The following is a 27,996-nucleotide window of genomic DNA, read 5'->3' as shown; positions in this document are numbered from 1 at the left end:
GCTGTTCTTGCCTGGACTCTTGACAGTATGTTGTATAAACTGAACATGCCTGACCCACAGAAAAGTGACCACTGAACTCTGCCAAAACAAGGTGGGATGGTCCTTCAGGGTTCCTGCTTCACAGAAGAAACTGTCAGACATTCTGCAGGACACAGAGGAAAGTGACTGATAAACTTTGCCAACATAGGTGGCACAGTCTTCAAATTTCCTTCTTCATTGAAAAGTCTGACAGATACTTTGTGCCTGTAGGCTGAAGAGGGATGCCCCAATGTTGCCAAGGAACTTTGGGCGACTGTCCAGGCACTCAGATGTCTCTGTCATTGCTAGAGTTGTTGGAAGTTGTTTGCAATGCACTTTTTGTTTACTCAAATATTATACCCTTCTGGAGTCTTTGATGGAGTTGAAGGCTAGATAGTTATAGTTGTAGTTTTTCTTAGGTATGATAGAAAGTAAATTAGGTATATAGAATTTTGGATTTACTAAAATAGGATAGATTATGGAGTATTTTCTTTAAATGTTTCAGACACAAATGAACTGGAATTCATTACATTGTGAATGTAATCTTTACTTGATAATTGTTCTTATTGTAAACAGTCTTATTATGTTAAAGTTAAAACCTTTCATTTTTATTTAGAAAAAAGGGGGGAAATGTCAGGGAATACTATTTTAAAGTGTGTTACATTTTTTCCTACTTCTCTTATTAACAATTCAATGATGTCTTTGATTAAATAAAATAAACCTTTGAGCCGGAGGCTGAGTCAGCAAGTAGCTGACAGGAAGTGGTAAGGAGGAACCACGTGTAGCAAGGGTTTTTTAAGTGGAGGCTGAGAGAAGGACGCTGGGTTTTTAGAAGACGCCGGCAAAGGGAGAAGGTTAGCTACTAGCTATTCCGCCACTCTGAACAAGCAAAATTCCACCTAAACTGTTGAATCGTGAGTTCTGTAAATTTAGATAAGTTCCCTTAGTATCTTTGAAAGAGTCGGTGCCTGAGGGAACAGAATCCCCTCAGGCTGTGGCCCTTGTAGCCAAAGCCAATGCTTAAGTGGCAGCCATTGTAGACAACAAAAAACAGCTAACAACACACAACCACATCCCAACCCCACTTTATTGACCCACCCTCCTCCCCTAAACATCCTAACTTTTCATCAGGAAGTCCACACCACTGGCTTGGCTCTCAGCCCCACACCCAGCTGCAGCCATGCCCCAGTGGGAGCCCAACCAAGCCTGCCGCCTTGCTCTAACAGAGCGTCCCTGTTTTCTCAATGTTTACTGTACCTGTGGAGCTTGCCCACCCTAAGTTCCCCCGAAGCTCTCAGGCTGTGAGGTGCTCCCAAGAGGCCTGCCTAGTATTCTCTCTCCACCTCCTGAATGTGTGTGCGTGTGCGCACGCACACACACACACACACACACACACACACACACACACACACACAAGCTGTTGAGTCCATTGAGTGTCACTTGTCTATATATGTGTCTAGGGTTGACCATTTGGTACTGAATGACCATTTGGCTCTTCTCTAGGGAAAACCGATTCTGCCTTTCTCAGCAATCACTAATTGCCTGTAGTTCTAACCATGGCTAGTGAGGATGTCGAAGAACATACTACTGCCACTATGTCTAGCTGCATTCTAAACATCTTATCCTGCACAGATAAGTGTTACTCTTGCCCCTCATCAAAGATGCTTCTTTTGTAGCAGATGGAGGCTATTACAGAAAGCCACAGCAGGCTACAATACAGAGAACAACCGAGTGTGCTTGTCCAGCACCGGCGCTACATCTGCAGTGAAACCCACATCTAAGGCTCAGGGAAGATCATGGAAGGAGGGGCGGAAAGATCTTAAGAGCCAGAAGACCAGGGTGTCTGCTGAGACTGTCTCTCCATAGGACAGGGGGGCTGCACACGCGTGTAGATCTTTATGCCTCCCCAGCTTAGGAATCACAGTTTATTTATCATACACGCCCTTATGGTCAGTCACGCTCCTAAATATGGGGAGGCACTCAACAAGCTCATGCTGACTAAAACCTAAAGAAATTGAATTACCAGACAATCACTATGGGGGAGGGTCTCCCAGTGTGAGTGAAGGTTGCTGGCCAAGCCTAGAAAAGTTTGCTGACATGGAATCTTAAGGAGAATTAGGAGAGGTGCTGCTTCACAGAGGAAAATAATGGCAGGAGAGTGGGTGTTCCAGATTCTTTACCAGGTAGGAAATTGGTTGGTAAGGCTAGGTCTCAGCCCAGGACATGTGTCTTCCGTAAGAGCTACCTGGGGTGGGCCGGAAAGACATGTGCCATAGGCTCCCTGGTGATTTGCATCCTACACAGCTCATCACAGATACACTGAGCTATCTAAGGAATATGTGAATTAAACTTCTCAGGCTCAGAGTTTCCCATTTTGTGAATGGAATAGATTACACTATCCATCAAAGCCATGCTGGACAGATAGAAGGAAATGTCATCTTTCCTCGGGATCAGCACTGAGGTCTGAGTACTGATGCCTGTGGAAACTCTCTGGAAGGTATGAGGAAGGACAGTGAAAGGAGGAATGAGAAGAGGGTGGGTGGAGAGCTAGAGAGACAGGGGAGAGGAGGAAGAAGGTGTGGAGACTCCAGGAGTAGAAATGCTGCTCTCAGTAACTCAGAATCCAAACATCTGTGAGAACATGCTTCACAAGAGAAAAAAAAGTAAGACAGATTCAAGCCAGAGTAAAAAGGTTAGCATTCCCTAATTAGAAGATTAATAATAAATCAGGTTTACTCTAATTTAGTCACATAAACAGAGTTCATTAACAATATAAATGTAGCTACACTGCTTCAACTGTTTATTTTTTATAACAAAAAGAACATACTCAGTTTTCACCTAGAATCTATGGGCTAGCTTCACTGTAAACTGTCCTCCGCCTAGAACCAAAACCCACAGTCCTTAACATCTTCCCTGATAGGTGAGTGTGTGTGTGTGTGTGTGCGCGCGCGCGTGCGTGCGTGCGTGCGTGCGTGCGTGTGTGTGTGTGTGTGTGTGTGTTGGGAGGGTAATGGGTGTGCTGGGAGGGGGTCTTGTTTAGTGCATATGCCAAAGTGCATGTGTGTGGAGGCCAGGGAAAGACATCAATGTCCCGTTTCTATCATTCTCCATCTTATTCCTCTGAAACAGGATCTCTCTGAACCCAGAGCCAGGCAGGCAACAACAGCCAGCAGTGCTCCTGTATCTGCCTCACAGTTCGAGGGTTACAGGTGCACATGACCACACCTGACTTTGCATATGGGTACTGGAGATTCAAACTCAGTCCACACTGGGCAGCAAAAGCTCTTACCTGCTGGGCCATCTTCCCAACCCATATCCTTTTCTCCAAAATGAACTGGGAAAAGGAAGTCCCCCCCACATGTGTGTACATGTGCATGTATGTGTTTTGTGTGTGCGCATGTGTTGTGTGTGTGTATTGGTTTGTAAGCTCTAAAGCAGTGGTTCTCAACCTGTGTGTTGAACAACCCTTTCACAGGGGTCACATATCACACATCCTGCATATCAGATATTTACATTATGATTCATAACACTAGCAAAAGTATAGTTATAAAGTAGCAACGGAAACAATTTTATAGTTGGGGTCACCATGGCATCAGGAATTGTATTAAAGGGCTGCAGCATTTGGAAGGCTGAGAACCACTGTTCTAAAGTAAAAAGTTACAAGCATATTTGAAAAAAAAATATTTTGAGACAGAGTTTGAAAAGGCCCAGGCTGACCTTGATGTTGCCATACTGCCGAGGCTGGCCTTGAACTCCTAATTCTTCTTCTACCTCCTAAGTGTTGTCATTAAAAGTGTGTGTCACTACAACTGGTTTTTTATGCTTCTTGGAATAAAACCCAGCCAATGCCTCACACAGGCTAAGCAAGTACTCCAGCTATGACCCAGCCTCACGCTTACATGAGGATTGCAAAAACATTCGTGTGAGCACTGTGGAAATACTCACTGCTTTCCGTTTGAGGATGTAGTCCAGCCTCCAGCGGTTGCCTTCCACCACTGGGCGCTTCAGGAAGATTTCCGGACTTAACCTGAAGTCACAAACCAAAAGGAAAGGGATTGAAACCAAAGATGATGTTCCCTGTGCCACGGAGACCAGCCTTAGCCACATGCCACCAAGTCTACTGTGGCAGATCTCTGCCCCAAGGCCATGAGCAGCTTCATGGAGGAAACTCTGTCCAATCAAACCAATTCAAAACCCACACCCCTAATCTCAACATTTGGGAGGTGGAGGCAGCAGGGTCACAAGTTCAAAGGCACTCTCAATCACATAGGGACTATGAGGCCTCTGGGCTACACGAGACCCTCTCTCTCTGTCTCTCTGTCTCTCTGTCTCTCTGTCTCTCTCTCTGTCTCTCTCTCTCTCTCGCACACACACACACACACACACACACACACACACACACACACAGAGAGAGAGAGAGAGAGAGAGAGAGAGAGAGAGAGAGAGAGAGAGAGGTATTAATGACTATCTACCCAATTTCTCTACCATTTCCTTTTTTGCTGTTATAACCCACCTTCCACTATTGAATTAAATATTCTATGTTTGTGCAGCTAGAGCTGACTTGATCCTGGACAATGAGATATTTGACAAGGTAAATGGGGTTAATGAGAAAGTTTCCCCCTTGATGGAACACACACACACACACACACACACACACACGCGCGCACACACACACGCACACACACACGCACACACACACACACACACACACACACACACACACACACACCTCACATCAAGGGGGAAAAAAAAAGACAGCCCATTGCAGCTGTAGATGGGTGCTGTATGGGGAAGGGTGCTTAGGGGGGTATAGACATAGCTAAATTCTAAGGGGATAACCAGAACCCTGAAATTTCTAGGCCATTTCCCCAATCTCAGGATTGCTTAATTTGGGGTGTCTCATTAAATGGGACAAAGCCCTCTTAAAATTCAGCTACAGCAAGCTGAATGCATTCTAACTGACACATTCGTGTGCACACACTGACTTCCAGTTACAAAGACAGTGTCTGTGGAAACCTGGGGCTTTCTGATCAGGGACACCAATATTATTAAATTCTGTGAAGGTGAAAGTTACCCCTGAGCTCGTCTCCCTTATAGTCCAGCCACAAGGTATCTAAGGATACCTCCAGAGTCACACTCCCCACAACCCCTTTGCTGGGGTCTAAAGGCAACTTAAGTCCAGTCTCCATCTGATGTAACTCCTCTGTAATGAGGTCTCCCCCAAAATGGGAAGCCTGGTGGAGCAGGATGAAGTGGAGGATTAATCGCACAGCCTGCTGTACTGCAACATGGGCCTCCAAGAGGTCCTCTACATGAGGGAAAGCAGCAGGATAGGTAAGAGATGGGAATAGAGGGAATCTCGTGCATGCCCTGTTTCAACCATCACAAACAGAAACAGCTTCAGTGGGCAGAAATAGCCGTGACTGCTGTGAAGTGTCCCCCGGACAGACAGGCCGGCTGCAGTGGGAGGCTCCCAGCAGCTGTGGTCACAGGCACAATATCAAGCCAGTCAAAGGTCCAGAAGGGGTAGGGGTCACAAAGCTCACCCCCAGATGAGGAGCAGCTGCTGGCTGCTGGGGAGAGTCCAGTTGCTTTAGGGGTGTGGTCCCTGGAATTAGCCAAGCTCCAGTGGGGAGCCCCACATCTACACACACAGAGAAACAGATAGACACTAATTAGACTCAGTGGATTAAAAACAGAGACCATAAAGCTGAGATACAATGAGGGGCTAAGATGAATTGGAGGGGGATATAGTAAAAATGCTTTGTGCACATGTATAAAATTCTCAAGAGCGCATGTCTTTAATCTCAGCACTCGGGAGGCAGAGCCAGGCAGATCTCTGTGATTTGGAGGCTAGCCTGGTCTACAGAGTGAATTCCAGAACAGGTACCAAAGCTACAGAGAAATACTGTCTTGAAAAAAAATTCTCAAGAAAAAATATATATTAGAAAATAAAACCTTCAAATTCTATAAAAGAATAAAAAAAAGTTTTCTGCCTAAAAATTAAAAGAAAACTATTTTTAAAATTTGAAAACTAGTGTAATTTACATTAGCTGGGGAAAAAGGAAGAAAAATTAAAACCAGAACAAAACATGCAGAAATAAAGAAAATTCAATATCCATTCACAATCAAAACTCTTAACAAAGTACAAATAGAAAGTTCGCTCAGGGCTGCAGGAATGGCTCACAGCTCAGGGCGAGCACCCCCTGCTGCTGAAAGGTACCAGTTCAGATCCCAGCACCCACGCTGGAGGACCCACGGTTGCCTGTTGCTCCGTCTCGATGCCCTTCTCCGGTCTCTGTGAACACCTCCCTCCACACACACGTACACATATACACATAAATGATTTTTAATAAAAAATTAACTTCTTCAATAAAGAGCATGTGTTTAAAATGTGCCCCATGTCACATCACTGTAAGAGTGTGAATTCTCTAATGTTGAGTGGGGGGTAGCAATGCTACCACGTCACTCAGCATCTTATGGTGACTCTACCCAATGCAATACAACAAGAATACAAATATAAAGCAAACTAATCTGAAATGCAGAGGTTAAATAATTTTCATTCACAGGTCATGTCATGTAAGGAGAAAAACCCCACAGAATTTACAAAAAGGTTGCCATCAGTAGTAAGTGAATTTAGCACTGTCACAAGATATAAAGCCAATGTACAAAAATCTGCCTTTTACAATAACACTAAAAAATCTGAAGTATAGGCTGGAGAGATGGCTCAGTGGTTAAGGGCACTGGGTGATCTTTCAGAGGACCTGGGTTCAATTCCCAGTACCCACAAGGCAGCTCACACCAGTCTGTAACTCCGGTTCTAGGGAATCTGACACCTTCACACAGACACACGCAGGCAAAATACCAATGTACAAAAAAATAAAAACAAATATTTTTTAAAAATTGAAGTGCCTAAGGAATTTATCAAATTGTACATATAGGACCCCCGCCCAGTCCCCTCCCCGCCCCGTCCCCCAGGGGCTGGTGAGACGGTGCACTGCTTGCTGCTAACCCTGACAGCCTGAGTTCGATCCCAAGGACCTAAGTGCTGGAAGAGAACTGACTCCTGCAAGCTCTCCTCTGTCCTCCACCCGGTGCTGTGGCACACGCATACACACGCGTACACAAGCACACATGTGTAATTTTATAAAGAGCTCCATGCGGATCAGTACAAAACACTACTAAAAAAATAAAATGAACCATGCAATACTCGTTAATTGAAAGGCGCAGTGAAGGGCAGAAAAGGAATTTGAAAGTAATCGGTGCTAAGTTTACTGGTCATTTGTTCTGGAAATGGGATTAGCACAGAGAACTCTGGTTCCAGCTTGACAAGAAAGAACAGGGTTGCCTGCAGAGGCCGGGGCAGCAGCAGAGAGCCCACAGGCACAGAAGATTCCCGTTAGAGGAGAACTGATCCCAAGAGGGTGACCTAAGTCCCCAAGGGCTCCTTACACTGGCACTGTTTCAGGATCACATGTTAGGGCTGGGTGAGCCAAAACTCCCATTTCCAGAGAATGTACTAACAAGGGAAGCTGTGAGGAGTTAGAAAACAGCTGGGCGACCATGGAGAGAGGAGAGCGCAGGAAAGCAGTCCCGTGGAGCTGTTTATGGTCTCCTGGCTCATTCCCAGGCTGTCCCTGAGGGGATTTGAGCACAGCAAAATTTATCTAAGGAGTTCCAGGTGCTGAACTAATAGACTGCGGCCATGCCCCAGATGGACCACCAGATGGCGCACATTATATAGCCCAGACAACAGCAGAGCAAAGGCTTAAAACTGGCATTAATACCCCACCCCTAGAGGATGGAGAGATGGCCTGGAAGTTAAGGGGACTTGTTGCCCCTGCAAAGGTTCAGTTCCCATCACTCACATGATAGTTCACAACCATCCATAATTCCATTTCTAGGAAATCCGACACCCTCTTCCGGCAAACACTCATACACACAAAATGAAATAAATAAATCTAAAAACAATTGTTAAGCACCCCAAATGCTGCTTGGAACTTTCTGTCTAATCCAAATGAGGCCATGGCCTGCTAAAGAAAACACTCTGTCAAGGAGGTGGTGGCACACGCCTTTAATCCCAGCACTCAGGAGACAGAGCCAGGTAGATCTCTGTGAGTTTGAAGCCAGCCTGGTCTACAGAACGAGACCCAGGACAGGCTCCAAAACTACACAGAGACACCTTGTCTTGAAAAAAAAAAAAAGAAAGAAAACACTGTCCACAGATTTAAGTAAGACTCAAAGTCTTACATCATCATGTTAAATTTTCTAGAATACAATTTAAAAAAAAAAAAAAACAACTGGGCACACAGCAACAACAAAAAAAGCAAAAGCAACTTGCATAAATACCAACAATAGGTATTGTGGATGCTGAGATTATCACTATCCACTTCACATGTTCTTAAAAACTATATCCATTTGTTTGTGTGTGTGTGTGCCTGCATGCATGTGTGCACGTGCGCCCATCCCGTGCACATCTGGAGATCAGAGGACTGAATCTTGGGTCACCAGGCATGGGGATGGCAAGTGCCTTTGCCCACTGAGCCATCTCAATGGCCTGATTATCTAGTTTAATGCCTTATCAGATATTATAAAAATGCAACTATACATAAAGATGAACAGAAGAGGAAAACCCTCAGAAGATATCGAGAATCATAAAATTCTAAAATAAAAAGACAATCGCCACAAAAATAGAAAAAACAAAAATGCCAAACTTTGCTTCATCAGCTCAATGCCAGAATGAAAGTTATGAAAGTAGCTACCCAGAAATCATCAAGCACCAGGGCTGGGAGGCGGCCCAGTGGGGACAAGCGCTGGCCACCAAGCCTGATGACTGAGTTGGAGGCCTGGGACCCACACGGTGAAGAGAGAAGACTGTCTTCTGCACATTGTTCTCTGACCTCTACATGTGATGGCTGTGGCACACACATGTACATACACAAACCTACACATGCACACAAAATAAGTAAAAAACGTAAATTTAGAAAAAAGGAAATTATCTGATATAACAACCAAGAGGGAAAATATTGAAAACTATGAAGCTAGCCTTGGAGACTGTAAGACGATGTGAAGGGGAAGCCTGAGTACGGAAGCTTAAGAAGAGGACTTTTTATAGCTGAAGAAACAAGGGTAAGACCTTCTCAAATCTGGTTAGAGACATAAGACAATAAATTCATGAGCCTCAGAGTACTGAACAGGATAAACCCCAAATCATAACCAGAGTGTCAAAAACCAACAGGTGGAAAGCACTATAGAGAATATCACTGAAAATTTCTCCTCAGAAGTGCTGGAGGCCAGAATGAAATGCAGTTTAACTAGAATGCATAAAGGCCTTGGACGATTGTGACAGCCGGATCCAGACGAATTCTCCAGAGCTGCAGAGAGCAGAGAAGGGCCATGGGAGAGGAGGCGGGGCAGGGAAGGGGACTAGGAAAGGAGGGGTGGTTCTAAAACAGTAAACAAGTGCCCCAAAAGTTCATGGGAACATGCTCATCGTTTAAGGGAACCACTGATATAAATAAATAAATAAATAAATAAATAAATAAATAAATAAATAAATAAATAAATAAATGCCAAAAAGTTCATGGAAACATGCTCATCATCTAAGGGAACCACTGATATAAATAAATAAATAAATAAATAAATAAATAAATAAATAAATAAATAAATAAATACCAAAAAGTTCATGGGAACATGCTCATCATCTAAGGGAACCACTGATATAAATAAATAAATAAGCAAATAAATAAATAAATAAATACCAAAAAGTTCATGGGAACATGCTCATTGTCTAAAGGAATCACTGATAGAGATAGATAGATCGATAGATAGATAGATTGATAGGTAGATATAGATAGGACACAAGCCCTGTTGCACTTTCTCTAGAAAAGCGGATTCTCATCACCTGAGAGGAGGTTACTATGGGAGCTACATTTCAAAATGTGTGTTGTAATAAGGTACAGGCCCAGGCCACTGTGGGAACAAACAGCACCCAATTCACTCTCCTTCGGAAAGTAGAGAAGAAATCACAGAGGTTCCAGCTCCTTAGGTGTTTAAATGGAAGTCTGAATTTGACCATCCAGAACCTTCCAAAGAATGTTACTTTCTTGCACAAAAATATAGCACCAATTGGAAAACTTTTTACTCATTCATGTCCTTGCCAAAGTTCTAGGGATATTTTTATGAATATAGTCTGACATTGAGCTTTGGACTTATTCTCATGAGTGCTGAGAAAGTATTCATTATTTGGCAATGACTAAAGACTCTCTAATTGTCATAACGGAGATCTGCTCTTGACAGCTAATTGGTGGAGGCCACAGATACCACGGGACATCCCTCTATGACAAAGAATGATCTCTCTCAAAATGTCACTAGCACCAAATAGGGAAAGAGGACCCAGAGCTACAGATTTCCATATAACTGAAGAGAAGCAGAAAATGGGTTCACATTTCTATTGCTCTCCCCTGCCCCCCCAATCTAGGACTAAAAGAAACTAAGTCAGGAAGCTATTTTCAAGCTTCATGTATGAATAACACCTGAAAGAAGTAAGATAGAGACAAAAGCAGAATTTCAGAGCCAGGCATGGCTCAAGTCAGTAATCCCAGCACTCAGGATGCTGAGGCAGGAGGACTGCATGAGTTAAAGGCCAGCCTGGGCCATACAGTGAATTCCAGTCAACCCAGGTTTCAAAGCAAGACCGTATCTCTCAAAGAGGGTAGAGCGGATTTAGAAATTCACTTCAGTTCCTATGAGGGTATCATAGTCCAGACCATTTTCATCTCCATTTCAGCCATGCTGGCATCTGTGATGGACTTTAGTGTTCTAAGATGATGGTAGCTGGAACCAAAGTCAGACCACAAATACAAAGCCAACACCAACTTCACAGATCAAAGTCCCCCAAAACTAATGAGCTTTAGACACGAGATTTCCAGTGACTTTGGTAAAGTGAGCATCATGACTCCCATGGCGGTTTCCACAACAGGCTAAAAGGTTAAAATCTGATGGAATGCCAGAAGAGCTGTCCAGGCCTAGCCCTTTCAACAGCAGTAGCAAGAGCTGCTCAAGACTATCTCAGTGTCGGAGGGAAAGTTCAGGAGCTGTTCCCTGGATCGAGTGAAGAAACAGTAAGAGATGGGAAGATAGCTAATGAGGATGGACTTTGCATCTCCACAGCCATGCTTGCACAGTAGCATATCAACACAAATATTTGTATGTCTGCTTCCAAAACCATTCAAGCTGAATACTTTCAGAAGATATTTGCAGTAGTTAACGCTGATTGTCAACTTAGCAGAATCTAGAATCACCTTGGAAACAAAACTCTGGGCAGTTCTGTGAAGGAGTTTTTAGATTGGGTTAACTGAATGGGAAGACTTGTCCTAAATACGGGATAGCATCATCTACGGGTTGGCATCCCAGACTGAATAAAAAGAACGTGAGAGGGACACAGGTGTTCGTCTCCCTCTGCTTCATGACCACGCATACAAAGTGACAGCCCCTCATATGCCTGTCACCAGGCCCACCTACCACAGCATGACAGACTGTGCTCTCAAACTGCGAGCCAAGACAAGCCCTTCTTCTTCATGTTATTTCTGTCATAGCAGTTAGAAAAGCAGCCAACATAACATTTGAAGGATAGTTTTGGAAACGTCTTTCGCTGGAGTCTGCTACTTAGTTGGTTGAGACTTAGCCGAGCCATCATGGCTACTGTTGGTTTCCATAGTGTGGAATTCTCCAACAGCACATTTCTAAACAGAGATGCTTCCAGACACATTCTCGTGGACAGATACTAACCACCAGTCTGTGATAAAAATCTCCTCTGTTGCACCTTCCATGGCATTTGCGATATCTTCAAAGTAGCCTTTGGCGTTCACATACCTGGAAGACAAAGCTTTTGTTCCTTCGTTTCTTTCGATTTTTTTTTAATAAAACAAGACAAAAAAAGAAAAGTAAACACATCCTAGGCTAAGGCAAAGTGTAGAGGGCTCTGCCTAGTCTACATACTACCATTTTCCTTTGAGTAACTGGAAACAAGATTGACAACATGATCTTGCCTCCGTCTATCACCTAGGAAAGGCAATTAGGAGACAGACTCAGTCTTCTTTGTTTAGACCACAGCACGTCAATCACTCTCATAGAGCCTTCTGATTCTACAGGTTTTTCAGCCCAGCCTAAAAGCAGACCAGCTCAAATCCATGGGTGGAAAACATAAATGATTTAAATAAACTTCCATTGTACTTTTAAGAGATACATAAAGTTACAGTCTGTTTTTCTTTTTAGGACTGGGTCTCAGGTAGCTCAGACTGGCCTCTGATTATGGAGCCAAACATGACCTTAAAATACCGATCCTCTGGCTTCCAATTCCCAGATGCTGGGATTACAAACCAGTGCCACCATGCCTGATTTTATGGGGTACTGGGGACTCAACCAGGGATTCATGCATTCTAAGTAAACACTGTAACTTCGCTATGTACCCAGTACTGAAGTTGATTTTAAAAATCAGTGTTCTATCTAAGCACAGTGAAGCAGGCTTGCAATCATGTGGGGGGGGTTAGGCAGGAGGATCAGGAGTTCAAGGTCATTTTTGGCTACATTGCAAGTTCAAGGTCCGACTGGACTTCACAAGATCCTATCTCACAAAACAAATGAAACTTCAAAATCTAAAGGCAGGTAAGCTCACCATTAAAAAGCCTCAAAAAACAAACCTGAAAGACTGACCTGTGATCATACCTTTAAGTATGATCCATCACTGAGTAAAAAAACCACTGGTTTAGTTTTGAGACTGATTCCAGGTAAAGTTAAACCATTATAATAGTAGATGAACACCTGAGAGCAAAAATATCTCACCATTTAGCTAAAATGTTCTCATGGACAGCCGCGTAGGAACCGAAGCGATGGTCTTTGAGAAAGTCAGCGCCGTGCTTCTGAATGAACTCTTCTATGGCCCCTCCCCACCACCGAGCATGTCGGTAGCTGTTACATTTCAAAATCAGTGTCCTTTAAAGAGAAGCAAAAGCAGATGTTGGGGGTTTACTCTGAGTTCTAGCTCTTAAAACAAATTTAAAGATTAACATGCCACAGCAAACATGAATTGACATTTCTAGTTCATGGACATTTGAAAAAGCAAGCTTCTAAGACACCTTGGTAGAATTCCTCACGACACTCACTGGGTCAGAATTTCTTGTCAGACTCCCCACTCGCTCAAGCAGGCAGACACACAGGAAGGTGTTTGATGTAGACCTCGAATTGCTTGGGAGATGAGGAGGGATGTGGAGAAGGTACAGAGTAAGGTCACACTTCTGCCGGAGTTCCTCCAGCCCAGTTCACACTGACCACTCTGGCTTTGGCTGTCCTTAGGGGATGTCTCTTTTCCTTGGAACCCAGCAAAACTATACAAAGCAGCATCCCCCACTCTGCTCATCCTAGTGGGCTGGGACAAGGGCACTAAAGCCAGTCCCACCCAGTGAGAGCAGCTCTAAGAACAGAGTGGTATAAAAAAACCTTCCTCCCTCCCTCCCTTCCTCCATCCCTCCCGCTGAGTGTGCAGTGAGGGTGGTAAGCAGCCTTCTTGTGGCCAGAAGGGACTGGTCTGAGGATGAGGCAGATTCCAGAGCTAAGGAAACCTAGGAAATGTGTCTTAATGGTGTAGTTTATCTTGAGAACTAATCGCCCAACATGGCTAATTTGCTCTGGAATAAGCCAGTTTACATAGGCTTCTCTATCACTTGAGCAAGCTACCTCAACTTGTTACAGAGTTAAAAATATTGAGAATAAGTTCTGGTGGATTACAGGAAGAAAAAAACAGAACTTTATCCCAAGCGTCAGGCTATTACCGAGAGTGAAATAGGTTCCCTAGCACTGAAGGTCAAAGGCCAAGGTGCTGGCACTAGCTGCCCTACGCCATGCTCATAGAAACAGGACTGAGTGAGAAGGCAGAGCTCTGCTTTTGTTTGTTTATTTAGGGGGGCGGGGGCGGGGGTACACAACAGTTCTCATGGAAAGCAAGGAAGGGGCCCTAGGCACAGATTCTGCAGTTAATTATTTATAAAGAGCACAGGTGTCCACACAGCCCCTCTCAATATCTCACAGGCGGGGGCTGGCCTTAGAGAGCTACTGTCCAACAGAAGGGCTGGTAGGGTGTGGGGACAGGGAGGTGAGAGGGCATGGGGTGGGAGAGAAGCATCCCCAACAGGTGTAGCAATGGATCATGCAGGACAAGGGGGCTCAGAAGTCGCCTGGGGTCAAGCTCGCTTGGGGCAAAGCTGTTCCGGGAAGATGGTTGTGTGGGAGAGAGGGGTATCGGCCCAGTGGGGGAGGAGGGGAAGAGATTGAGAGCCAGGCAGATGCTCAGCAGACACAAGCATTGCAGGACAAGCCTGATGACCTGAATTCCATCCCTGGGACCCATGTAAAGAGAGAACCAACTTCACAATGTTTCCCTGTGACTTCCACATGTATGATGTGGCACTCATGCTCCCTATTCACACATACACCACACACGCGTATATAATAATAATAATAAAATACTTTTTAAAAATAGGAGGGCCAGTGGGATGGCTCAGTGGGTAGACACACCTGCCACCAAGCTTTGTGACAAGCTTGAGTTCGATCCCCCAGACCCACATAGTGGAAGGAAAGGACTGACTCAAACATACACACAAATAAATGGATGAATAATAGAAGAAGCAAGAGGGAGGAGGCAAAAAATAAACATGTGAGAAGGGATTGCAAAGAGAACTGCCAACATAGAACCAAAGGCTGCAACAGGGGCGTTTACAAACAAAACAGAGATCAATAGCCCTAAGTAAAAGGAGAAGCTGTTCTTGTTGGCTGACATGACAAGGAGACAGGAGAAGCCTGGATTTTAACAGATCCACTTGGTGTGGCCAGTGGAGATAAGGAGGCATTTCAGCAACAATCCTGAAAGTTACCTTCTGAGAGAGAAGGAGGAAGCTCCATGTTGTTTTAGCCCACCTTACCACACACACACACACACACACACACACACACACACACACAAGCATGCATGCATGCACACACGGCTGCACACACGTATTAAAGAGAGCTATACATGCCTGTTGTAACTGTGCAAAGAGAGATTACGACTATTCATATGGATGAAAGTGATCTCTCTCTCTCTCTCTCTCTCTCTCTCTCTCTCTCTCTCTCTCTCTCTCTCTCTCTCTCACACACACACACACACACACACACACACACACACACACACAACTTTTTCAGAATATTACATCTGCCAGAAAGAAATCTACAGCAGCACATAATGTATTCGCTAACAAAATATATAATACGTGTAAATTTCATATCTTTTCAAGATACCTTTCTCAAAATCTGTACACAGACAAAATTTTGCAGATCAAATCACTCTAAAGATGTTCATTAACAGAATATATTAATTTATAAAATATATAAAACTGTATTACTTTAAAAATGCAAACTACCAATTGATTCATTCAACAAATTGGTAGATGAGTTGCCAAACTTTGTTCTCCAGCTCCAGGGGATCCAATGTCCCCTTCTAACCTCTGCAAGCACTTGTATTAATTCGCATGCACCTACCACACACATGTAAATTCCATTACTTCTGATTGGGGAGCTCCAAACAACAATTACAAACATTTAAATCTAGTTTACTCCTTTTTCATGGGTAAGAGAAAATTTTGGCCTTGAAGAGACAGGGAGAGAAATAAGTTTTAAACATTAGAAATTTCTACCTTGAAAGATTATCGATTCGAAGTCCGTACTTGGTTTCTGTGTCTTTCCTTCCCACTTTTATTCTGAATTCTTTATCTACAAGGAGGACGAAGGCTATGGCCCCACTGTCTGGTTTCATATACAGCAGGAAGGAGTCTTTCACTATTAACCACCTGGAAGGAGATAACCGGGGTTTCAGGGCTGAAGCAAGAGAATTAACTGTCACTGAAGTCTTGAAGTCATTCACCTGGGACATTTGTGCCTTTTCAAGACCACCACGGAACAAGAGCTACAGCCGTGGCTCAATGGCTCAGCGCTCGCTTGCCTAGCACGCACAGGGTCCGATTCCCAGGAGGGAGAGTAATTACTACAAAAACAAGCCTTGCTGTTGTCCTTCTCTGTGTGCAGACACCATGCAATTGAAAAGAATTCATCCATTCATTCTTGGAAGAATGTCCCTGATGTCAACAGGAAGCACTGAAGAGCCCCTTACTGAAGAATGGAGTGAGGTGGCATTTGTTCACATAAACTATCATAAAGGCAACTGAGTCCAGAAAATTTAATAACTACATCCAGTACTCCACATATTCTATTGTTCATTTCAAAGTATTTCTGGTTGAAGGATCATTAATGAGTGATGTTCAGCAGCACACAAGTAGCTCTCTAAGGCACTTCGTTCAATCCAACACTCAAGAGCTTCGTAATGGAGGAGCAGAGTGGCAAAGTGGGCGTTAGTGTAAACATATCCCAACAGAAAGCACACAGATATCTGTTCCCAGAGGAGCTGGTGAGCCTCCTGGAGGTAGAAGCCAGGATCCTCCTTGGATAAATGAGTAGGTGCTAGAAGGGAGGAGAAATGGTGGGTGCAGGAGGAGCACCTTGACCCCGCTGCAAAGAGCTGGGGTCTGATCAAGGGTAGGAAGGATCCCAACAAGTGGAGCAGGGCCAAGGTCATCCTGCAGAGCAGAGAGGCAGCAAAGATACGGAATCAAATGAACACTTCGAGTTTAGGGACAAATGTGTGTTCAATGACAGCAGGACGTGAGCTAAGACCACAGTGAGGGGGCTGAAAGCTAAAGATCACACGCCCTCCCCTCACACTCTCCCCTCCAAAACTAAGTAAATAAATGTAAAATAAATCTAGAACAATTCTTTACTAAAACTACTAGCCATGGCATACTTCAGTGGCCTTTATGAGTAGAGACAATGTAGACAAATCTACATTGACTTCTATATAGTCTTGTTGCATTCATTTGGGTTCTCGTATAGGCTGTCTCTTTCCCAACTGGCACAAGGAGATGGGGCAGGTTGCCTATTGTTGTAGAATATTAGTTAAAGATGTGTTACATTCATTTATGCTGTGGAACATTTGTTTAATGATGCAAAGATGTGCTGCATTCTTTTATGTTGCATTTGTTTAACTCTGTGAAGCTGTGCTACTTTGCCTGTCTAAAACACCTGATGATCTAATACAGAGAGACTAGGTGGGCTGGCAGCCAGGGAGAATAAATAGAGGGAGAAAAGAGAAGAGGAAGGAGCAAGAACAGAAGCAGAAGGAGAGAGGACACCAGGGACCAGCCACCAGCTACACAGCCAGCCACAGAGTAAGAGTAAAAGGTGTATAGAACAGAGAAAGGGAAAGGCCCCGAGGCAAAAGGTAGACAGAATAATTTAAGAAAAACTGGCTAGAAGCAAGCCAAGCTAAGGCTGGGCACTCATAAGTAAGAATAAGTCTCCATGTGATTATTTGGGAGCTGGGTGGCAGGCCCCCGAAGAGTATGAGTAGAAACAACCAACTACAGCCTACAGTAAAGGAAGTACAGGAAGTACATGTGATACAGGAACTAAAGGACAATGATCAAGGTCAGAGTAAGCCTATGACTAACCACAAGGGTGATGCACCTGGAGGCACAGCACACAAAGGGAACTGAGCCTCCTAGGTTTTCTCATGGAAAAAAGAAATGAGGACCCAGCAGTGTGTGGTGGCTGATGCCTACAATCTCAACACATGGGAGGACAAAGCAGAAGGACTGTTGTAAGTTCCAGTCCAATTCCAGTGCTGGAATTAAGGGCAAGCACCACCGTGACCAGCCAAAAGCGTAAAAATTGAAAACTAAGCACTGTGAATGAATGTCACCTTTAGAAGTAACTCCTGATGCTTCTAAACACCAGCCAAGCTGTATGGAAGACTCCCACACTGTCCTCTGAAGGCTGCCATCTGTCTATGACGTCCGATACCTGAAATTCTTCAGCTGTGACTCAGGACATGCAAATACGGAGGCGAGGCTGGAGTCTCTACCCAAACATTCACAAATTTAAAATGACAAAATTTCCTTCCAGGAAAAACCACAGCTTTTCGACTGAAACATGATTCCTTCCAAAGTTTACATCAGTGACAAGGTCTTCTCATCCTGCCTGCTGTCAGTGCTCCTCCAGGGGGGTGAGCCCAGAACTGGATCCTCGGGGGTTTGACTGGGCTCCTGGGGCCACAGTCGATGCTGCAACCCCAGACCCCTCATCACCACAGTGCCTGGGTCTTCCCCCATCACCACTTAAATCCACGCCATTTCTACCTCTCCATTTACATATGACCTCACTTTCCTCATAGCTCCTTGAGCCCAAGGGCTTGCTTCTACAGTGTCTAGCAGCTTCAGTAAGAATTCATCCATGGACTTATTTTAAATGTTGAGTTCTCCTGCTGTGTGCACTTGTATCCAATGTACGATGTTGGAATCACGTGGGGTGTTTTACTTTGGCAGGTGACAGCACACCCACGGTCACATTGTTCAATTGTCAGCTGATTCCTTCAATCATTAGGTACTGGCACGTCTGAGTCATCCCAACAAGGTAGTGCTGACCACTGATGACTCCAGTCTGGTCTGCTCACAGGCTGCAGAACTCTGGCAGCCCAGAGTCTCTAAGAAGAAGGAAAAAAATCACTGGGGTTCAAAGCTTAAGTGTAGAAAGCTGTGTCTGGCACACAGCAGATGACTTAGGAAAAAGGGGAGGAGTGGCCAGTAGAGCCATTGGAAGCTGGGAAAACCGCCTCTAGGGGAGGCCACTGTTGGAGAAGTGAAGCACTGGCAGCCGCCAAGCCCTGCAAGTTCATCCTCTTCCTGCTTGCGTGGCTAGCTTGTGTTACCCATGATCCTCTGGAGCTCCCTTCCCTGTTCTTTCTACCTGTCTTCCTCTGCTGCTGCTTCCTCACAACATCTCTCTAACAAACTCCCTTGTACCCTGAGGCCCTCAGCTCAGCCTCTGCCCGAGGTTCTGTACAGTTGAGGGTAAGAAGACAGCTCAAATGGGAGTCTCTGGTGCTCCTATACCATTGCTTACATTCTAAGGAGCTGCAAGTGTGAGAGCTGGGTGTGGTGGGAAACATCTGTAATGCCCCGCTTGGGAAATGGAGGAGCAAGTGCCAGGTGTTGTGTGGTATTTGTACATTGTGTGAGGATGTACTGTTGGGACTGGTGTAATAAAAAGCTGAACTGCCAATAGCTAGGCAGGAGGTGTAGGCGGGACTCCTGGGCAGAGAGAGAACTCTGGGAAGAAGAATGGCAGCCCGATGGGGAGGAAGCAGGATGGGCAGTATGGAGATAAGAAACGAACCATGTGTCAGAACACAGATTTGAAAATATGGGTTAATTCAAGTTATAAGAAACAGTTAGGAACAAGCCTAAGCTAAGGCCAAGATTCATAATTAATTCTAAGTCTCTTTGTTGTTATTTGTGACCTGGCGGTCCCAATAAGAAAATACTGCTACAACCAGGAGTTCAAGGTTCACCTAGACACCTAATGGTTGAGTCCAGACTAGGCTACACCTCAAAACAAAACAAGCAAAGCTAGTAGTCTATAAACACCCAATGCTCAGTTTATTCAATCAAATACACAAAACTCCCAACTCCTACCTTTTTGACCATCGGTAGCAGGCTCTTCCCTGGCCACAGCAATTCAAACCTGGTATCCTGTGTCCCCCGGATCTTTTCATGATCATCCCCTCCCTGAAGGAGACATCACATTAAGCCATCAAGTTCACATTTACAGTTCATACTTTCCTTTTATATAGCCAGGGACTATATAAACCACCTCTCACATAACTCCACCTCCTTCCTTCACCCTCCACTTGCTTACAGCTCTCTTTATGAGCCTGGGCCCATCAGCAGAGGCCCTGACAGGCACCTCAGCCAAATGCAGCCCTTACAGCATTGGTAGGCCATGATTCTGTCAGACACAGTGTAGGATCTATGCACGCTGGCTCCTGGATCTTAAGGCTAAATCGTCCCTGTAGCCACTGTGGCTGCAGCTGAGACGGGATTTGGGGGCTCCCCAGAGTCTAGCACATTCCACATGGCTTCCCATGCAGTTGTATCAATAGAGCCATATGAAGAAAGGAGACCAAAGCTACTGGCTATGCACATGGCGATACTTTTAGCTGGGCATACTAGCATGTGCCTATCATCCCAGTGTTTGGGTGGTAGAGACAGGAGAATCAGTAGTTCAAAATCATCCTCAGCTACATAAAAGAGTTCTAGGCAAGCCCAGGCAACACGAGACCCTGTCTCAAAAAAGAAAAGAAAAGAAAAGAAACCCGAAGAACAAAAAAACAATATCTTTATTTTGAAAGATGTGCAATAACAATAACAAGAAAAAATAATTTTGAAATAGCTACTAGCATTGCACTTAACTAAAATTAAAAGTGTAAGCTCGGGCTGGAGCGATGGCTCATGGGTAAGGACACCCATTACTCTTGCGGAGGATCCATCCCCCACATCATTAGACTCACCCTCTTCTGAACTCTGCAGAGGCACCTGCCCTTAGTGTACATACCCACACAAACATACATGTACACGTAATTAAAACTAGTAAAAAATAATTATTGAAAAGGGTAAGCCCTTTGTATGAGCAAGCCCTAATATTGGGAAGGAAAAGTAGCCACTGAGTAAACTCCCTGTCTATTTATACAGCATGTGTTACAATGTATTACTTTTAAATACTTATTAAAAGGAGTTGTAACAGCTTGCTTAAGTGATGGGGAGAAGGCGTCTTACGCATTAGATCCCTCACAGCCGTGAGAATACTATGTGTACTGAACGTTCCCACTGGTGGGTTACAAGGGGCAGTGTCAGCACACCAGAAAGATGAGAGAGCTGCTGCTCCTGTTTCCTGCAGGGGGCGCTCTGCTTCATATGAGCATCTCATGCTAGTCTGGCGGGAGAAGCCCCAGGAAGACCTAGCTGGCCCATCATCCTCACCAGCTATGGCATCAGGCATTCATACCCACCAGCTTCTTTACACTTTTCTGTAGAGACCCAACCCTGGAACTTACAGGCCCTTTGGTCCCAAATCATGGATGAAAGACAGCTGGCTTACATCAAGGAACTCTGTCTAAAAAAAAAAAAAGAAAGAAAAAAGAAACCACAAAAAAACCATTTAGTAAACAAAATAAATCAGAAGGAAAGAAAACACGAGGGAGGAAGACGGAAGGGAGGAAGAAGACATGATGGGCTGTGTGAGCCACGTATGAGGAGCCACCAGGTGTAAACGCTCTGTTCACTCTACAGACTGGACGGCTCAACACCGCACAGAGAACGTGCCCAGCGCATGGGCATGGCGTGGCAGTGCACATCTTTAATCTAGCACTCGGCAGAAGGAATGACGATGATCAGGAGTTCAAGGTCAAGCTGACTACACAGTGAAGTGCATTCAAGGCCAGCCTGAGCGACATGATACATGAAACTCTGTTTCCAAAAAGAAAAAATGAAAAGGAATTGCATACTAACCCCGCAATTAAGAAAGTGCTATGGATGGAGAGACAGAACATTCTGGAGCCTGTAGAGGGGAGTTTACTCCCAGTAGTTGTTTTCTCCTCTCTTGTTATTAGAGGAGAGGATTTCATGGTACAATACACACAAAATAAAGCATTCACGGGGAGGATGACGAGTTCTAGAAGGAAGATAGACTAGTCTCGGGCATGCGGAAGTGGGGGATGAGGGATGGGAAAGAACAGACAGAACGCAGAGAAAAGGAGGAAGGTGTGATGGCAATCACACTGCCAGGCCTCGAACTTTCCTCAAGTTCTGGAGAACCTGGGCATCCAGGTCTGAGCTACCAGCCCCGCTGGTGGAATTACTTCTCAGTGAGTTGGGGTAGAAGATGATGACTCTCTGATACCGTTTACTAAGGGCTTTTTACACGCTACACTGCATCAGGTGGTTCTTCACGAGTTCTCTTACACACCCTTTGAGGTTCCTATTTTCCCAACTTAAAAAGGAGACTACGCTTAACAGCAAGGGCAGGAAGAGCTGTTTTGCATCAAAACAACAAAAACAGACAAATCTTTTGGTCTCTGTGGGCCCTTGACGCCTTTTATAAATGCACAACTTTTCCCCTGTAGTGTGAACATAGACTGGGGGATACACAAGTCGATGGGCTGTAGCAAGTAAGACTTTGTAAATACAAGCTATAAATATAAAACCAGGTCTAGGTACTGGGGAGGTAAAACCTGGGACCAGAAATTCCAAGTCATCCTTAGCTATACAGTGAGTTCAAGGCTAGCACAGACTACACAAGGCCTTGTCTCAAAAAGAAGAAGGAGAAGAATTTGGCACAAAGATTCTGGTCCTCCAATCCATGGTTCAGGGAAACGAAGCCACCAAGACCACATAGCGTGGGGTAGTAGAACTGACATCAAGTCAGACCCAAGTCAGTATGTCATTCAACATTCATCTGTGCTCTCTCTCTCTCTCTCTCTCTCTCTCTCTCTCTCTCTCTCTCTCTCTCTGTGTGTGTGTGTGTGTGTGTGTGTGTGTGTGTGTGTGTGGTGGTGGTGGTGTTTTGATTTTGAGACGATTCTTACCTAGGTAGCCCAGAATACCCTCAAACCCCATGTCCTCCTCCTCGGTGCTGGAACCCTGTGTACACTACCACACCCAGCTCAGCATTTATCTTAGATTCAGATGAGTTCCCTGCATACAAGTGTGAAGTGAGGGCAAACTGCAAACACAGAGGAAGGCAGGGAAACGTGAACTTACAGTGTGCAGTGCTTAACACAGGCCGGGGATTTGTCTCCAAAAGTGCTTGCAACAACCAGCATTAAACATGGAGTGCTCCCAGTTCACAGGTTTCTCATTAAAGCCTCATAAGCCCAGGTGTGGCAGTGATGCTTGGGCCATGTCAGCAATAGCAGATGGGAACAGATAAGCTGGGAACGGAGCTCGGCTGGCAGAGGACTGGCCTCTACCCTCTCCACACCTGCAGTCCCAGCACCAGAGAGGCTGGGTCACAAGTTCAGTCTCGTCTCTGGCCGCACAGTATATTCAAAGCAGAAACTCTCGACGGAAAAGCTGTTCGCCCAGGGCGGGGAAGCAGAGGTGGGACTGCACAAGCAACAGAGTCCAGTGGGAAACTCATCCAGTCACATGACAGCCATAAAATCTCGGAACAGGGTGGGGCGGATCGTCAGAGGAAGCATACCTGGCTTCTGACGGGGGGTGGGGGGGGTGGGGTGGGGTGGTGTTAGCAAAAGGAAACAGCGGTTTTCCTTGAGCTGTTTATATGTGTTTAAAAATATCTAATATCAGCCCTGAAAAAAAAAAAAGAGCTGCCTCAGATCTGTCAGGACTTTCGAGATTCAATCAAACTCTTGAGTATCTTTCTTGGAGAAAGTAAACTTTTCAAATTTAAAAGGACTGAAATAACTTTTTTGAATTCCCCACTGACTATATCTACACACAACACTTTTAAAACTAAGGATTCTGAAAGTCTAGGTCTTTGGTTTTCATTTCTTGTATAAAACATGATGACTCAGCTCTACACACTTTTCTGATTTGTAAAAAAAAAATCAATTAGAAAATGTAGTTACTTAGAAATGACAGATTGTCAATGTGAGATCCAAAATCTTTTAGAATCCTAAACCACAGCTTTTCAGTTTATCTCTAAGGAGCAGACAGATAATGTTTATCCTGGTTTGCATCTGAAGAAACCCTTACTGAGGGACAACTAGCTTGTCCAACTTCACAGAGCTCGTAAATGGAAGATGTGGAAGCAGTGATCCAGGAAAGCAGCCCTGCATGCGCTCCACACATCTGTAATCCCCACACTCAGGAGGTGAAGGGAAAGATCCCGGCAAGCTACAGGTCAGCCAGGACTTCACAGCAAGTCCCTGTCTCAAAAACCAACAACAAAAATAAATAAACAAACAGGAAGCAGGTGTGGCGCTGCATGCCTATAATTCCAGACCTTGGTCTCAGCCAAGTTCATCCTCTAGTACATAGCAAGCATGAGGCTAGCCTGGGCTACACGAGACACAGAGACACAGTCTCAAAAACCTAAGGGAACCATGTGTCCATTAATACAAAGATATTTTCTTTTTAAGAAATAGTTTTGTTTATTTGGCTCCTGTGTTGGTGAGATTGCAGCTTGTGGGAATGGGCCCTCTCCTACTGTGTGTGAGTCCTGGAGATAAGGCTTGGTAGCAAGTACTTCTACCGACTGAGCCATCTCACTTGCATGTTAACTTAAAACTTAGAATTCTCTTCAGTAAACGGAGGCAGGAGGATTACTACAAGTTTCAGGTCACCTTGGTCTATACAGTGAATTCTAGACTAGCCAAGGCTGCATAGTGAGAAGGACTAGCAGGACGGCTCTGTGGGTACAGGCATTTGCTGCTCTGGCCTAAGGGCCTGAGTTCCACCTCCAGGTCCCACGATAGAGAGAACAGACACCTGGAAGTTGCCCTCTGACCTTCATGGGTGTGTGGTGGAACACGTCACACACACACACACACACACACACACACACACACACACACACACACTTAAAAAAATAAATTCAAAGCTGCATTGCATACCAAAAGAAAAGGGGGCGGATCTCGATAGCTTAGGAAAGGCTGACCAGAGATTTGGAGGGAGAGCCAGCACAGCCAGAAAGGAGCGGCTGGTCCGCCTGTGAGCTTTCTAACATAGACTTAATCATACTGAAAGCAAATGTACAATGTGCAGGGGTTAAGTGGGAGGTAAAAAAAAAAAAAGCATAAAATGTTGAAAGGATTATGTTGTTTAACCTTCTCGGTGTTTCGTCAATGGTAAGAATTCAGTCCTCCACTGAGACAGGTGCTTCTCAAACTAAGACTTAAAACCAATTTATCCAAACAGTATCCCACAGGGCTTACTAAGTAAAAAAAAAAAAAAAACTAATCAGTATTATCTTGGTTTCATTTTGGAAGAGGCAGTTGCAGCCAATTCAATTAAAAATGTTCTTGGTGCTGGGTGGAAAGGGGCCTCTGGCACAAAATGCCACTGTGCCTTACCAGCTGGACACTTAAAAGCCAGCAAAATGAAGGAAGTGAGGGAGTATGAAGGTTTCCATGCCAACCTGCTGTGGAGATGACTTGTCAATCACGTCCACATTGTCCTTTTCGGACATCTTTGTATTATAAGGGAAGCAATCTTCAGAGGCCCCTGTCATGCCTCAAGTAGCAACATGGAAAAGATGGCCGAACAGGAAGCTATAAGACAGGATGCCACAGCTTCCAGCAGGACCACATGCGGGTAGACATGGGGAGAGGCATGCTCAGGGACTCCAAGGACAGCCGCCTCTCTCCTGTATAAACCGGCTTCCACAGCTACAGAAGACTAAGACATCCAAGCTATGGAGAGAAGGGGGTCGACAAAGGCCCTGGGTCCACCCCCGCTGAGAACAAAGGCCCCGGGTCCACCCCCGCTGAGAACAAAGGCCCTGGGTCCACCCCGCTGAGATGTGGTCATGGAAAAACAACAAACCACTTAATTTGAAAATGCAGCCTTTCACGTCAACACAGCTTCTCTCTGTTGCTATGGAAACTGTCTCTTTATTCCTTACCTATTCCTTGCCTCCAGTTAATTTTACTTGCCCTCAGAATTATTGATCTGAGAGGTGTTTATGTTTTATGTAAGGTTTCAAGCTAACCCCACCCTGGAGAGAAGTCACCTCATCAGCGGTTCATGACTGACCACCAGTCAGGACTGCCATGGGCTCCCAGCAGTTGGGGTCTTTTCTCAGAATCTGGGCCTTGCGTTCTACATCCAGACTTTAATCTTAAGAGGAACAACACGTTTACTGTTACTTACCCTACTTCCTTTATTTCCTGAGAGAAAAGCATTTTCCAGTCAGCCCCTAAAATGCCCCAGTTGTGGATTCTGTGCGACACCCAATCCCAGAACAATCTCAGACCTGCAGTTTTCTGCGTGGTGTTACACAGCTCAGTCAGATAGCCACTGTGTGTGTGTGTGTGTGTGTGTGTGTGTGTGTGTGTGTGTGTATGTGTTTGTGTATGTGTGTGTGCACGTGTGTGTGTGTGCACATGTGTGTTTCTGTCAATAGCAGTGAAACACTCTGTGACAGTTCTCCAAAAGGATGGTGAAAAGAGGGAAACACTGTCCTTGAGTTACAGATTCCGCAAATGACGAATTATGGCGAGACAGAACATTGCAGACCAGAGCCAAATTATCTCGGACTCTTCAGTGTCCCTTCAAAAGCCAGTCATTGTCATCCCTGTGCCTGCCAAACTTCCTTGTGACTATTGAAGCTTCGCAATGCAAACTTAACCAACCACTAGCTCCCATAAGTCCAAAGGCTGAGAAACTCATCAAATATTACCCAAAACAATGCCGTGCCCCAGCTTTGTGGTCACCTGCCTTCCCGTGGTCCCCACAGTGGATTAACACTTTGACTGAGACTCTCTTTGTTCTGTAACTATTGAAATCTCACATCACCACTTCCATGGGGGAACGTGCCATCTGGGGAAGCCTGAGTCTGTGTTCCCAGCACATGATCACTCATATTTGACTCCAAAATAATCTGTTATTCCCTTTGAGGTGAGCGCTGCATTTTTGCATCGACACGTTTGGCCGTTCTACAAATTAGTAAGGAGAACTGAATGAGCAATCTCCCTGGGGAGCCTGAGATTGAAAGCTAGGCTACTCTGTCAGAGCTGGAAGAGGAAATAAAGACCAAAAAAAGTCTCCATGATCCTGGGCGGAAAGGTAGTTCTCTGCACACAAAATCAACAAAGGACGGGGTAAAAGAAAGAGGGAATGGCCAGCTTCAAACCTCTAAGCAAACTAGACCCAGCACTTTCAGGCCAGGCCAGCTCCCTCTGGTGAACCCTCTTAAGCCAGCACTGTTAACAGCAAATCTTTCCTGGGCCTTTGAAAGGCCTGTGCCAAAATATGCTGTGTAGCTCGATAATTTAGTTCCCAAATCCTCCTGAGAAGAATCACCCAAACTTCTGTTAAAAAAGAATGGTTATTTTGTTGTTTGTTTGTATGTTTGTTTGAGGTGTGAGTCCCATCATTGTGAAATTAGCCCAGGGTGACCTCCAACCATGTAGCTGAGGATGACCTTGAATTTGTAATTCTCCTGCTTTCTTCTGGCTCCTGACTACCAGGATTACAGGCATGCACCACCAGAGCTGGTTTGTGCAGTTCTGGGACTCAAACCTGACGCAGGCACTCTATAAACTGAGTGCCCATCCCCAGCCCTTATATACAGATCTGTACAGTCCTAGAGTTAAACACACATCCTATCCAATCCCTTGACTTACTGCTGCGAGCCGCAGACATATGAAGTAGGAATTCAGCTGACAATGGCAAAAGCTCTTATCTGGGAGTGTCAAGAACTGTTCCAGAGGATAAAGCCAAGACTCAAGGAGTATTAGTGATACCAGCTTTGAATGTATTAGCTATTTCCTGCAGCAAATCTCTTGTGTGTTACTGTAGCTTTCCCATTTGATTCTTTTCCCAAGAACCTCTAACAGTGTGGTTGATCACTCATTGGGCACAATTTCCCCTATGCTATTGGGGTATTTGGATAACTTCCCCCAGCTGTGTTGACAACAGCCACACAGTCAAGACCCCTTTTTCAGGCCTTTGTTCTCCCTTTAGCATTAGACTCAGAAGTCTGCCTTTCTGTAGTTATCTTTATTAGCAAACTTCTGGCCAGGGCCATCTACGGACAAAAGTATTTTAGCAGAGATACTTCTCAGACGCCCAAGGACCAACTGCAGATGGATAAGCATTCAGACTATCTGCTAGTTCCTGAGATAAGGTAAATATTTTCACTGAGACAACTGCCAAGGCCAGGTGGATGTTTGATACAAAGCTTTGTTTCTTGTGCAAATTAAGCTTAATTTTCTCCTCTTTCCCATAGCCCAATGTTACCCTTAGTTCTAAAGATCCCCCTTTAGCATTAACTCAGAAGGAAAGGGCTTTTACACACCAGGTGCATCATGCTGTG

At 44.8% G+C, this 27,996-nt stretch overlaps 1 protein-coding gene across 1 annotated transcript in view; it reads right to left on the bottom strand.

Moving 5' to 3' along the window:
• Pld1 (phospholipase D1) overlaps window positions 1-27,996 on the bottom strand; it is a 136,070-nt gene that overhangs the window by 97,231 nt on the left and 10,843 nt on the right. Inside the window, exons 6-11 of the mRNA XM_059265291.1 lie at window positions 21,050-21,108; window positions 19,632-19,724; window positions 15,744-15,896; window positions 12,862-13,011; window positions 11,809-11,892; window positions 3,964-4,045 (exon numbers count right to left, since the gene is read on the bottom strand). Of these exons, the coding sequence (XP_059121274.1) occupies window positions 3,964-4,045; window positions 11,809-11,892; window positions 12,862-13,011; window positions 15,744-15,896; window positions 19,632-19,724; window positions 21,050-21,108 (621 nt within the window). The remainder of the gene's footprint in view (window positions 1-3,963; window positions 4,046-11,808; window positions 11,893-12,861; window positions 13,012-15,743; window positions 15,897-19,631; window positions 19,725-21,049; window positions 21,109-27,996) is intronic.

This window comes from Peromyscus eremicus, chromosome 6, assembly GCF_949786415.1.
Source record: "Peromyscus eremicus chromosome 6, PerEre_H2_v1, whole genome shotgun sequence".
Classification (NCBI taxonomy): domain Eukaryota; kingdom Metazoa; phylum Chordata; class Mammalia; order Rodentia; family Cricetidae; genus Peromyscus; species Peromyscus eremicus.
Note: the sequence above shows the minus strand (reverse complement) of the source record. Positions and strands in the feature narration are given on the sequence as shown.